General features: G+C 44.6%; 1 protein-coding gene across 2 annotated transcripts; it reads right to left on the bottom strand.

The window, feature by feature from the left end:
• Nucleotides 1-8,957: 8,957 nt before the first annotated feature.
• LOC124055988 (coxsackievirus and adenovirus receptor homolog) lies at nucleotides 8,958-13,043 on the bottom strand. Of its 2 annotated transcripts, XM_046382997.1 has the most exons (5): nucleotides 12,714-13,043; nucleotides 9,654-10,638; nucleotides 9,467-9,556; nucleotides 9,313-9,361; nucleotides 8,958-9,193 (listed from the first exon to the last, which is right to left on the bottom strand). In XM_046382997.1, the coding sequence occupies exons 2-5, from the start codon at nucleotides 10,596-10,598 to the stop codon at nucleotides 9,147-9,149; spliced, it is 1,131 nt and encodes a 376-aa protein (XP_046238953.1). In that variant the 5' UTR covers nucleotides 10,599-10,638; nucleotides 12,714-13,043; the 3' UTR covers nucleotides 8,958-9,146. The 2 variants fall into 2 exon arrangements, with proteins under 2 accessions (XP_046238953.1, XP_046238954.1); XM_046382998.1 differs by lacking the exon at nucleotides 12,714-13,043 and having other exon boundaries at nucleotides 9,654-10,732.
• Between the last annotated feature and the right edge of the window lie 963 nt (nucleotides 13,044-14,006).

Raw genomic sequence — 14,006 nt, 5'->3', positions numbered from 1 at the left:
CCCAGTCCTCAGCAGTCCAGTCCTTGTAACTTCTGCAGAATATCAGTCTGTCCCTGATGTTTTTGCTGCATAGAAGTGGCTTCTTTGCTGCCCTCCTTGACACCAGGCCTTCCTCCAAAAGTGTTCGCCTTACTACTGCAGATGCACTCACACCTGCCTGCTGCCATTTCTGAGCAAGCTCTGTACTGGTGGTGGCCCGATCCTGTAGCTGAAACAACTTCAGGAGACGGTCCTGCCGCTTGCTGGACTTTCTTGGGCGCTCTGGAGCCTGTTAGGCATCAATTGAACCTCTCTCCTTGAAGTTCTTGATAATCCTATAGACGGTTGACTGAGGTGCAATCTTACTTGCTGCAATAAACTTCCCCGTTAGGCCCTTTTTGTGCAATGCAGTGATGGCTGCACGTGTTTCCTTGCTGGTAACCATGACTAACAGATGAGGAACAATGGCACCATCTTCCAGTTCCAAGTGTCCAATCCTGAGAGATTGATCTCCAGCCTTGTCCTCATCAACACCCACACCTGTGTTAATGTGTGTGACACCTGTGTGTCATTGAAATTATGTTAGCTGGTCCTTTTGTGTCAGGGCTGAAATGCAGTGGAAATGTGGTTTTAGTGATAAAGTTCATTTTCAAGGCAAATAGGGACTATGCAAATAATTGCAGTTGAGTGGATCACTCCTCATAACATTCTGGAGTATATACAAATTTCCATTATAAAAACTGAAACTGCAGACTTTGTAAAAATTAATAGTTGTGTCATTCTCAAAACTTTTGGCCATGACTGTACACCACAGACTTTACGCACTGCACAGAGTCCTGCCATCTTCAGAAATTTTCTGATGACTCTGCAGTGGTTGGGTGTATTACTGGGGGGGATGAGAGAGAGTACAGGACGGTAGTGGACAACTTTGTCACATGGAGCGGGAAAAACCACCTACAGCTCAATGTGGCAAAGACCAAGGAACTGGTGGTGGACCTGAGGAGGACTAAGGCTCCAGTGACCCCTATCAACATCAAAGGGGACACTGTGGAGGTGGTGGAGGAATACAAATACCTGGGGGTGTACTTAGACCACAAACTGGACTGGTGCAAGAACGTGGACATGGTCTACAGAAAGGGCCAGAGCCGCCTCTACTTTCTGAGGCGGCTGAGGTCCTTCAACATCTGCAGGACGATGCTGAGGATGTTCTACGAGTCGGTGGTGTCCAGTGCCATCACATATGCCGTTGCCTGCTGGGGCAGCTGCCTGAGGGTGAGGGACACTAACAGACTCAACAGAATCATCAAGAAGGCCAGCCATGTTGTGGGAGAGGAACTGGACTCTCTGACAGTGGTGTCCGAGAGGAGGATGTTGTCCAAAATAAGAACTATACTGGACTTTCCCTCTCACCCTCTCCACAATGTGTTGATCAGCTACAGGAGCTCGTTCAGCAAAAGACTCATACTGCCACGGTGCACCACAGAGCGACACAGGAAATCATTCCTGCCTGTCGCCATCAAACTGTTAAACTCAGCACTGTGACGGACACACTCACTTTATATATACAATGTATATATTGGTTTTCTACACATGTACATCTACATTATAAATTTTCTTAAAAAATTTGAATACAGTTTTTGTAAATACCTGTACTTTGAGATTTTAGTTTTTGTTTATCCTTTCTTTATTGTTTATCCTATTTTTTATACTTCTCACTTTTCTCCTTTCTTGGTCGGGAATACTGCATGTGCAATGTCTGTAAGAACAAGAATTTCCCTCCAGGGATAAACAAAGGAATTCTGATTCTGATTACTCTGACGACTTCGACATCTCACACAGCTGACTTCGCTGAAGTCAATGTCTATGGGGAAGTCTAGGTATCTCTGCAAACCAAAACAGCAGTGAGTCAGAAAAGAAAACAACAGAAAACTAAGACCGTACTATGTAGATACAATAACAGATACATGTAGCCTATTGTGAAATGTAACAAGAATGGGTACCAAAAATGATGATAAAGTCAAAGTCAGCTTTATCAAAGTCAAAGTACAGTAAAGTGCAGTTTTATGTATTGTACTGGACGCAGACAAAAGTTGTTTTGTTTTTTTTTTACCTGTTTTCCTGATGAAATATTTGAATTACTGATGCTACTGTATATCTGCTGAGATTTGGCTGAACTCTTAGTCCAGCCTCCCTTAGTGTGAGTCCGTGGTTTATTACATGGTCAATGAGTGCCGTGCGGATTTCCTTGGTTTAAAGTTGGTCCTCTTCTCCTTTGTTCAAGTGCTCTCTCATTTTCAAGTCCCTCTCTACGTCTACCTCTTCCTCGGCCTCTTTCTTCTCCTCTATAAAAAAGCAGCAAAAATGGAAGGAGCTCGAAGAAGAGTGAGAACGCATGCCATTTGGCCTCTGTAATGCCCCTGCGACCCTTCAGAGGCTGATGCAGAGATGCCTGGGGGGTCTAGTCTCTTTCAAACTTGCACAGCCGCTTAACACCCTATTGTCCCCAAAAGTGAAAAGAAAGCCATGGTACAGTGGTCCACAGAGTGTGAGGAGTCCTTCAAAACTCTGAAGGAGGCACTTGCCCAAGCTTCGGTTCTTGGTTATGCAGATTTTGCCCTTCCCTCCCGAGTTTACACTGATGCCAGCCTTACAGGCTTAGGCACAGTCCTGGCACAAGCCCAAGACGAAAAAGAGCGTGTCATAGCCTATGCCAGCTGCAGTCTTCAAATTATAATTCATTTAAGCTTGAACTTCTTGCTCTAAAATGGGCTGGAAGTGGCAAGTTTAAGGACTTCCTCTGGGGCACGCAGTTCACCATGTTCAATCCCCAACAATCCCGTTGTCCACCTTCAGTCAGCTAAACTTGGGGCCGTCAAGCAACGCTGGGTGGCTCAGCTTGCTAATTACCACTTCGATGTGAGGTATAGGCCAGGAAAGGAAAATGCTAATGCTGATGTGCTGTCTCAACTACCACCACAGGTCCAAAGCTCCCATCCTGCAAAAGAAACCTCCGAGGTCGAGGCCTATACAGTTCATGCTGTATGGGCCCTTGGTTACTGGCAGCCATTACAGGAGGGAGATCATTCAACACCTGAGGTATTATGTCAGCACAAGACAGACTCCTACAAAAAGAGAGTGCAGTAAGGAAACGGAGTGACCAGGCTCCTCTTGTAATGGTGGATGGAGTATTGACTTGGTGGTTCCAAGACCCAGCCTCTAAAGAAGTAATGTCTCAGATTCTTGTCCCCCTACAGCATTGGTGGGCTACATGGGATGAGTATCACAGATGCCAAGGCCACTTGGTGCTGCAAAGATCTGTTCCATCTTCCGTAGAGCTTTCTACTGGCCTCGAATGGAAAAAGATGTGGCTGAGTGGACATCCAGGTGTGAAAGATGCGTTCGACGTAAGTCACATCCTGAAGGTAAAGCACCCATGACATTACTCCTCTTGAAGTTGTAGCCCTTGATTTTTTTGACTTTGAGTAGACCTACAGATGCATACCAGTATGTACTCATAGAAACTGATTTATTCACAAAGTATGCATGGGCCGTCCCCACCCGGGACCAGACGGCGAGTACCACAGTCAAAGTTATTCTCAAACATATAATCCAGACTGTGGGATGTATTGAACGTTTTCAGTCGGACCAAGGGGCAAACTTTGACTCTGCTTTGCTGAAAGAACTTTGTCAATATTATGGATGCAGGAAAAGCAGGACAACCCCCTACCATCCAGAGGGTAACGCCACCTGTGAACGCTGGAACCAGACCTTACCTGATATACAAGATACAAGATACAAGATAGGTTTATTTGTCACATACACCATCATACACGGTACAATGTGCAGTGAAATTCTTTGTGTCCCTGCTACCAAAAAATAGGTAAATAAAAAAATTTTAATTTAAAGAAAAAAATAATAAAATTAAAATTAACTTTAAAAAAAGTGAAAATGTGCATTATTTACATGAGTGGTATTTACATCTAGTGCATGTAGTGCAGGTGGGAGTGGGATTGTCCAGATTAACGCTCACTGTTGAGCAGACGGATGGCCCGGGGGAAGAAGCTTTTCCTCATCCTCTCACTGTTGGTTCTCAGGCAGCAGAACCGATGGCCTGATGGCAACAGGGAGAGGAGTGAGTGTCCGGGGTGATGGGGCTGCCTGAGGATCTTCTCGGCTCTCGACCTGCATCGTTTGGTGTAAATGTCCTGCAGGTCGGGTAAAGTTGTTCTGATTGTCTGCTCAGCTGAGTGGACTACCCTCCTAAGGGCCGAGAGGTCCTGCTTTGTGCAGCTGCCCATCCATGTGGTGATGCTCCCACTCAAGATGCTCTCAGTGGTGCAGGTGTAAAAGTTCCTGAGCACCTTGAGGGGGAGCCTGAAGTCTCTGAGGCGTCTGAGGTGGAACAGACGCTACCTGGCCTTCTTAACAGTCCTGTGAATGTGCAGTGACCAGGACAGGTCCCGTGTGATGGTCACACCGAGGTATTTAAAACTGTCCACCCTCTCCACCTCAGACTCGCCAATGCAGAGTGGACGGATGTCCTTCTGCTGCTTCTTCCTGTAGTCCACAATCAGCTCCTTAGTTTTGCTGACGTTCAGCAGGAGGTTATTCTCCTGGCACCAGCTCTCCAGGTGGGTGACCTCCTTCCTGTAGGCCTCCTCCTTGTTGTGGGAGATTAACCCCACGATGGCTGTGTCGTCAGCAAACTTTATGATGGTGTTACTGTCTGATGTGGACACACAGTCATGTGTATACAGGGAGTACAGCAGGGGACTCAGCACGCAGCCTTGGGGAGATCCAGTGTTGAGGGTGAGAGGGGATGAGCTATGGGTGCCCACGCGTACCACCTGTTGTCTGCCAGTAAGGAAGCTGTGGATCCACCTGCACAGGGAGGAGTTCAGTCCAAGATCACACAGCTTGGTTACCAGTCTGGAGGGGACTATGGTATTGAATGCTGAACTGTAGTCCACAAACAGCGCTCTCACATAGTTCCCCATCCTAGTGTCTACGTGGGAAAGTGTCTTGTGCAGCAGGAAGGTTATGGCGTCGTCTGTGGATCTGTCAGGGTGGTATGCAAACTGTAGGGGGTCCAGGGTGGGGGGCAGAGAGGAGGTGATGAATGTTTTGACCAGCTTCTCAAAACATTTCATCACCACAGATGTGAGGGCTATGGGGCGATAGTCATTGGGATTACTGGGCTGGGCTGTCTTTGGGACGGGGACTACAACAGACTTCTTAAAGCAGGTGGGAATCACACACTGTGAGAGGGAGAGGTTGAATATCGTTGTAAACACCGGTGCGAGCTGTTCTGCGCAGGCTTTGAGGACTCGACCGCTAATGCCGTCAGGCCCTGCTGCTTTCCTGGTGTTTACACTTTTAAACATCTTTCTCACCTCCAGCTCCGTCACAGTGAGCGTCACCTCTTCACCGGCTGGGAGCGCAGCTTCTTGCCTGCTGTCCGACTCGAAGCGAGCAAAGAAGTTGTTGAGCTCATCAGCCAGAGAAGCGTCGACTCTCATCTCGGGTGGATGTGTAGCTTTGTAGTCCGTGATGGTGTTTAGTCCCTGCCACAGCGCCCTGGAGTTGCTCCCCTCCATCTGCAGCTCCAGTCTTGCGGCGTAGCGGCGTTTAGCCCCCTTCACCGTCCTACGGACAGCGTAGGTGGCTGCCCTGTACAGCGTCATGTCTCCGGTGGCGAGTCCTGAGTTGTAGGCGGCGGTGCGGGTCCTCAGCGCGTCGCGGACAGTTTTGTCCACCCACGGCTTCTGGTTGGGAAAAGTTCTGGTGGTGGCTGTTGGTGTTACGTCTTCCACCATTTTCCCGATAAATCCCACAACCGCTTCCGTGAACTCGTTGAGGTCACCGTCCGAGCTGCACCGAAACATATCCCAGTCCGCTGAATCCAGTGCGCCCTGCAGAGCGGCCTCTGATTGGTCAGTCCACCGTGTTACTTCTCTGACTGCAGGAGATTCCTGCTTCAGCCGTTGTTTGTATTTCGGCATGAGAAGGACTGCACTGTGGTCCGAAAGGCCAAACGGAGGCAGAGACTTGGCCCTGTAACCATCCTTGAAAGGAGAGTAACAGTGGTCCAGAGTCCTATCTCCTCTGGTGAGGCAGTCGATGTGGCCGGCATCACCTTCCTCAGGTTAGCACGGTTAAAGTCCCCGGCCACGATGAGGGCTGCATCAGGCTGGTTAGCTTGATAGGTGGATACAGCCTCATGTAGCTCGGTGAGAGCAGTGTCCGCTGGTTGAACGGCGTGGTCCGGAGTCAGGGGGGTCAGCCATGTCTCAGTGAGGCAGATGACGTTACAGTCCCGTATATCCCTCTGGAACTTTATTCTGGCCCTGAGTTCATCGAGCTTGTTTTCCAGTGACTGGACATTGGCGAGTAGGATGCTGGGCAGAGGTGAATGGTGTGCTCTGCGTCTCAGTCTGTTCCTAACGCCGGCTCGTCAGACTTCTGCTCGCCTCGGGGCCTTCTCCGTGACCTGCGGCCTGAGCGTCCATTGTTGTTGTTGTTGTTGTTGTTGTTGTATCCTGCCCGTAGGATGTCGACGGGCCAGGTCGGGTCCGGGATTAAGTTGATAGGAGCACAGTTTGAGTACTGTGCTCCAAGGTTGATTAGTGTCTGTCTGTCGTATGTGTTACGACCTACAACAGGATGGCTTAACAAGTTGAAAATTACACTAAAAACGACTATATACAAACAAATTTCGGGAGCAGGTACGACAGCGGCCGACCTCACCAGCGCCATCTTGGTTTATTTACCAAGATTGTTGGGTACATTGGAAATTGTGTCACTACTGATGTCATTACTTACCACACTTTATGTTTTGTAAATCCCCCACGCAGACTGTGTACAAACATATATCTATATATAGATATATAAGAATTTCCCCTCGGGGATAAATGAAGGAATTCTGATTCTGATATATATATCCTGCTGCTGTCTCTGCTGCTGTAACATGAGAATTTCCCTCATGGGATCAATAAAGTACATTTATCTATCTATGTGCCAAACATACGGAACAAGTCAAAAATGTGAGGGCCATTGGATGATTATTACTCTCCCCATCTTCAGAATCAGGGTACATATATATATATATAATCCCAACATTCATCAGAGTATGTTATAACATGTACTGGCATCCAACATCAGACAGGTGTAATCACACTCGATCCCAGCATCCAATATTGACACATACAATTATAATGGATCCCTGCATCCAACATCAGGGTATGATATCACACAGGATGCTGGCATCCAACATTAACACACGCAATTAATATAGATCCTGGTATACACTTTCCCACGTAGACACTAGGATGGGGAACTATGTGAGAGTGCTGTTTGTGGACTACAGCTCAGCATTCAATACCATAGTCCCCTCCAGGCTGGTAACCAAGCTGTGTGATCTTGGACTGAACTCCTCCCTGTGCAGGTGGATCCACAGCATCCTTACTGGCAGACAACAGGTGGTACGCGTGGGCACCCATAGCTCATCCCCTCTCACCCTCAACACTGGATCCCCCCAAGGCTGCGTGCTGAGTCCCCTGCTGTACTCCCTGTATACACATGACTGTGTGTCCACATCAGACAGTAACACCATCATAAAGTTTGCTGACGACACAGCCATCGTGGGGTTAATCTCCCAAAACAAGGAGGAGGCCTACAGGAAGGAGGTCACCCACCTGGAGAGCTGGTGCCAGGAGAATAACCTCCTGCTGAACGTCAGCAAAACTAAGGAGCTGATTGTGGACTACAGGAAGAAGCAGCAGAAGGACATCCGTCCACTCTGCATCGGCGGGTCTGAGGTGGAGAGGGTGGACAGTTTTAAATACCTCGGTGTGACCATCACACGGGACCTGTCCTGGTCACTGCACATTCACAGGACTGTTAAAAAGGCCAGGCAGCGTCTGTTCCACCTCAGACGCCTCAGAGACTTCAGGCTCCCCCTCAAGGTGCTCAGGAACTTTTACACCTGCACCACTGAGAGCATCTTGAGTGGGAGCATCACCACATGGATGGGCAGCTGCACAAAGCAGGACCTCTCGGCCCTCAGGAGGGTAGTCCGCTCAGCTGAGCGGACAATCAGAACAACTTTACCCGACCTGCAGGACATTTACACCAAACGATGCAGGTCGAGAGCCGAGAAGATCCTCAGGCAGCCCCATCACCCCGGACACTCACTCCTCTCCCTGTTGCCATCAGGCCATCGGTTCTGCTGCCTGAGAACCAACACTGAGAGGATGAGGAAAAGCTTCTTCCCCAATCCCACTCCCACCTGCACTACATGCACTAGATGTAAATACTGCACATTTTCACTTTTTTGAAATTTAATTTTAATTTTATTATTTTTCTTTACAAGCGTTCTCTTTTGCAATATTTAAATTTAAATTTTTTATTTACCTATTTTTTGGTAGCAGGGACACAAAGAAGTTCACTGCACATTGTACCGTGTATGATTGTGTGTGTGACAAATAAACCTATCTTATCTTATCCAACATTAGCATGCTATTACACTGGATCCTTGCATCAAACATCAACACAGTACTCTGGAATCCAATACCATTATGGAAAATTATACTGGATCCTGGTATCCACTGTAAGGGCATGCAACTATGCATAACTCTGACATCCAAAACCATGATTTGCAGCTTGAAAATAACCAACCAAATATGCTTTATTGCAATGCAAACATTTTATGACATTTTGATTAGCAATGACAGCCAGATCAAATATCTCATCCCCCTTTCAGTATACCACTGTAATATTTCTCGTGACAAAACCATTTAGACAAAAACCTTCTCAAAATCTAAAATAACTTCAGAACTAACCAGAAAAGCTATTACCAGTTTACAGCTTGTCAGTATAACCATAGCATAACACTGCATATAACACAATCTCCATATCTTTGTTAATGAAGTATTAGCATCCACTATCTCAGTATACCTATGGAAAATCCCTATGTGACCATGCAATAACAACCAAATTCTAGCTATGATGCACTATGTCAGTACATAATGACATAACATTATTTCAAATGAGTGATGGCCCCAAGTGGCCCTGTAAAAAACTTCCATCCATTTTCTCAGTATACCATTGTGATCAGACCAAACTTACACTTAAACTAACAGAAGCCTTTCTCTGGGCTGAATTAAAGCTCACAAGCTGGTAATCTTTGAAAGTAATGCTCCCATAACTTCTCCATCTACAAAGCAAAAGAGAGAAAAAGAGCTATTTTAATTGAATGGAAGATTTGGCTTGCACGCCACAATCCCTTAAATTCAATACTGCAGTGAAATATGATTTCTCAGCTCAAGTTCTTACCCTCATAATCCACATTTGTTTCAGGTATCTCTTCTGTAGAATCCTCCTCCTGTCAAGGACAAAAATGACATTTACATTTCTGACGTAAAAGGGAAAATTTTATGAACAATAAATCAAGCTTCTACCCTTAACCTTAATGAGGTTTACCACTCACCTTAATTTTCATAAGGGTTATGGTTATGTCTTCAAGTTCCATGCCCATCTTCTCCCACAAATTCCATGTGTTCTCTATACAGTCTACCATCTTTAACATAAAAAATTATTTACTGAATTATTTTATTTATTGAATTATTTTACAAAACAGGAACTGTAATTACTACTACATCAATTTCCTTCATTACCGTGGTCATTTCTGGCTGTGCAGGGACAAACCTCTCTTCATCAGCTGAGACATTTTCTTCATCAGACTTCTGCTGTTTTTTTTGTTTCCAGCAGCGGAAAATTATGCCTGCCGAAATTATGATAATGAAAGTAATGGGAACAGTCACTGCGATTGATACTGCCCCATCCAGTGATGAAGTGTTTTGAGATTCCGTGGTGAGGTTCAAATGAACCGTGTGGGTTTCAGCAGTGTCATGGACCATTCCAAAAACTTGGTTGAATACTGACATCATTACCACAACAGTAGTTGCCTGGAGTGTGTGAGGGTAGGTTCCTGTGATAGTTCCTGTGGTGATTACAGTGGTGGTTCCTGTGGTGGTTTTTGCATTGTCTTGTGAAGACAAGTCATCATGAGAGCTTGCAGAAGTTTCGGTGGATGGCAACAAACTGTAGTTTGCAGGGAAGGTGGTGACTAGTGAAGACCTGTTCCTCAGCTTTAAGTCCACATCAGACTCAGTGCCACCATCGGAACCATAAACTGGAACAGGCACCTCCTCCATTACCATCAGCTTAATCTGACTGCTTTGGACTTCTCGAAACTTTTTTACTGTACATTGATAAGTACCTTTGTCTGTAATCTTAACACGTTTAATGGTTAGTGAAGCATCTCCATCTTGGGGATCTGGAGAGGAAAAGTGGACTCGGCCTTCAAAACCAGTGAAGTGGTGTAGTACGTTCTCAGTGTAACAGATGAGGTGTTCCTCTTCCTCTTGACCATCTGAACGGTTGACCGTCCACTCAATCTCCAAGTCGCCAACATCCACAGAAGCAAGGGTGAAATGGCATCTGAGGCTGATGTCATGTCCTAGCGCTGCTTGGTATTCAGAAGAGGGGCTGGTTAAATTCAATCCACAGGTGGATGTAAAAAGTACTGACACCAGACCGATGAGCAAGACCAAAGCCATGGAAATGTTTGGGGGCTTGAAGGATTAACATCAATGTGATCTGTAGGGTGTGATAGAAATAATAATACATTTGTATTTTAGAACACAATACTTGAATATGCTACTGCAATATTACCCTTTATTTCTGTACTTCAATGTTTAGGGTAAAAGCCTTGTCAAAGTCTGAAAGAGCCCTCTGAAAACTAGACTAGACTACTAGACCCACACATTTTGATAATATTCAATTCATCCTGTTAAAACGGTTTGTTGGCTCAGTCTGAGCATGTTGAACAATGACTGTTAAATCAAAAAACAATATTGTTTGTAAATTCACAGTTTATTTTATTTTTTTTCAAAGCACTATAAATCCTTCCTTTTTTAAAAAACAGATGGTTTATGTCTTTTTTTCTTTAATATATTGTCCACCACATACAACAAATAATTTTAAAAGCCACTCTCCCTCTCCCTCTTCTTTACAGATGACCTAAAGCCTCTCTCTCTCCCTCCTCTCTCCAGAAGGGAGAACCTACCTTTCACTTTTCACTCTCTCTTCTTTACAGACCTACCACCTCACTATCTCTCTCTCTCTCTCTGTCTCTCGTCTTTACAGACATCCAACAGTTTTTATTAACCTCAAAGCCATTACGAGTCACTCACGCGTGTGCGCGCATGCACACACACTTAGCTTCCCTACCCGTGCTCCATTGGGCTCGAAAGGGCACGTGATCTCGCAATGCATTGTGCACATTGTGTGCCATTTTTGCGGGCAAAAGTTTTTTGTTTGTACATCACTTAGATACGGTGCTGCAAGAGAGTGAGACACACCAGGAAAAAATGGACTGCACAAAAGAGACAAACAATGGACTGTAACGAGACAAGCTGGACCTTGTTCCAAAGGCTTGGTACCTCGAAAAAAATAGTAAAATTGGTGGAATTGATCCATATGAGCATGTGCAGTGATATTTATCTGGGTTTGCACTTTGTATTTTCATTTGTTACCTCATTTGCACTGTTACTGGAATTTCAACAGTGTCACTGCACTGCACAATAATGTTTGTAATAAAGTGAAAAGCTTTAAAAACAAGAAGTGTTCAGACATTATTGCTTGAGTAAATGGCATGGTCTCATAGAGGACTTCTTATAGCTCAATTAAAATAGTTGGAATAACATATATACATATATATATTTCAGATATTGCTACTGAACTACAATATTTATTATCACTATCAGGCACAGTTTTATTAACTGTCTTTGTAAAGTGCAGGCCTGGTGTTTGTCGTCATATGAGGAAGTAGCAGGTGAGGAGATTTTTATGACATATCAATGACATGTTAAGGATAAATAGAAATAAGCAGAGAAAAATTAACAGCCATTCATTTTATTTTCTGAAAAAACACCACCGACACCAGTCTGAAAATGTCGTGAACACAGTAACATGTGTCGGGTGATTGCGAGGAAAGCGATGTTTGGTCGTCTCACGGTTGCTATCCCAGCCATTCCCCTGGCTTTGCTTCCACGTTGGAAATGAGAGAAATCTCACCCCATCGTTTTTTTTGTTTTGTTATTTATTGTAGCCGACGTAAACACACCTTTCAGTTGCCCACAAAACCCACAATGCATTGCGGTTTTTACACCCCGCTACGTCACACTTTCGAGCTCTATAACAATGCCATCAGTAGGGTAGTATTTTTATCATTACTTTCCATGTCAAGTTCACATGCTTGTCGCGATTTCTACCCCCAGGTGTTGACCTCACTGGCTCATCTATACTGTCAAAACTGTTCATTTTAAAGACTGAAAACAAACGAGCGCCGCCGTGTTGGATTGCGTTTAACGCTCACCAAATTCTGATTGGTCGAGAGGACATATCGCATTAGGCTAAAAATAGTTTCGGCGCTCATCGCGGTTTGGAAATAAACTGCATCTTGCAGTACATTTTAAGCAAGGAAATGTAGCGATTCGTCATGAAATGCTGGAGCAGTGAATAAGATCAGTACAGAATGGCATGACGAACTCATTTTTTTTAATTTGGCGTTTATTGCGTTTTGGAAAAGAGCTCTTAATTTTCGTACCTTTCGTTTTCGTGACATACAAGCACACAGTATTGTAAGTATAAAGTTATAATCAGTTTCTTACCTCCTACGTCCATTAACTGCACAATTAAGTCTCCCTGTGTTTCGCCTCATCCATTTAGCACGTCTTGCTTCAACTCAGCACCTGGGAAAGCATCGCAGATTGGCTCTCCAAATCTCGCGAGATTACGATATACCTCGCTACAAATAATGAAGCACAACACTGACAGTGACTTTAATCCTCATCAGAATCCCCAGAGGTTTTTCCACAGTGGTCTGCAGGTAAGACTTGACTGATGTTTGGTCACACAGTTTGTGAAACTGAGAGAGTTGTTGGTTTTCTTACATTGTAATATAAAGACAGTGGACCACAATGTCGATGTAGGTAGGCAGGGGCGAGTATTTCATTCCACTGATATATCTTTGTTAAGAACTTGGTGAACACCCCCGTGAAATAGTTTCAGAATCAAAATCCTTTATTAAACCCTTGCAGGAAATTGTTGGATTGCAGTGCTCCATTTCACAGTACAGGTAAATAAAGAGGAAAGTAACATTAAAAAGATACAAATAAAATAAAATGGTAATTAAACCCAATCCACAAATAGTAATATAATAATAGTAATAATAATAATAAAAAAATGGAAATACAAGAATAGAAAATCAAGAAGTAAAGAAATATACCCTTCAAAATGGACACTATATACATTGTTAATATTAACTTAAATTGTGCAAATAGAAATTATATACAGAGTAGTAGGATATTTTGTGTATTGCACATATAACAAGGGTTGGGCTTCAGAAAACTGGACAGTACAGTCTCTGTGACTCTTCTGTTAACATTTGATTCCACTTGGAGATCAACTCAGAGTTTTTTCATTTAAGGCTGTAAAGGTTAGATGTTTGGTTTGTTGGTCTTTACATGCAGAGAAATTGGTCTTCAGTGACCTCTTGAAATTTGTTGTCAATTTTGGGCACTTCCTGTTGTGGTAGATATAGACACCATAGTTTTCTCTGGTCCCCTGCCCAATTTGGCTGGTGACCACATGTTTAGTCGCATGTGGTCGCTTCATTGCTGGATGTCTCGGTGGTGTTCAGCAAACAACGTGGCCTATATAGACAACTGGAAAAGTTTCTGGGGAAAACCTGGTCTGGTTAGGAGAGGTGGCATCCATCCTACTTTGGATGGGGCAGCTCTCTTGTCTTTGAACATAGTAAATTCTGTACACCACCTAAAGCCATGACAACTACCCAGATTCCAGACCAGGGGGCAGAGCTGCTGTCTTACACACCCTTCTGCAAGCTCCTTTCTACTGTCACCCCCCCAACCCTCTTCACACCCCATTGAAACTGAGTTGTT

Source organism: Scatophagus argus, unplaced genomic scaffold (genome assembly GCF_020382885.2).
Source record: "Scatophagus argus isolate fScaArg1 unplaced genomic scaffold, fScaArg1.pri scaffold_53_ctg1, whole genome shotgun sequence".
Lineage (NCBI taxonomy): Eukaryota > Metazoa > Chordata > Actinopteri > Scatophagidae > Scatophagus > Scatophagus argus.
The sequence above is the reverse complement of the archived record's forward strand: the minus strand, read 5'-3'. Positions and strand labels throughout refer to the sequence as shown.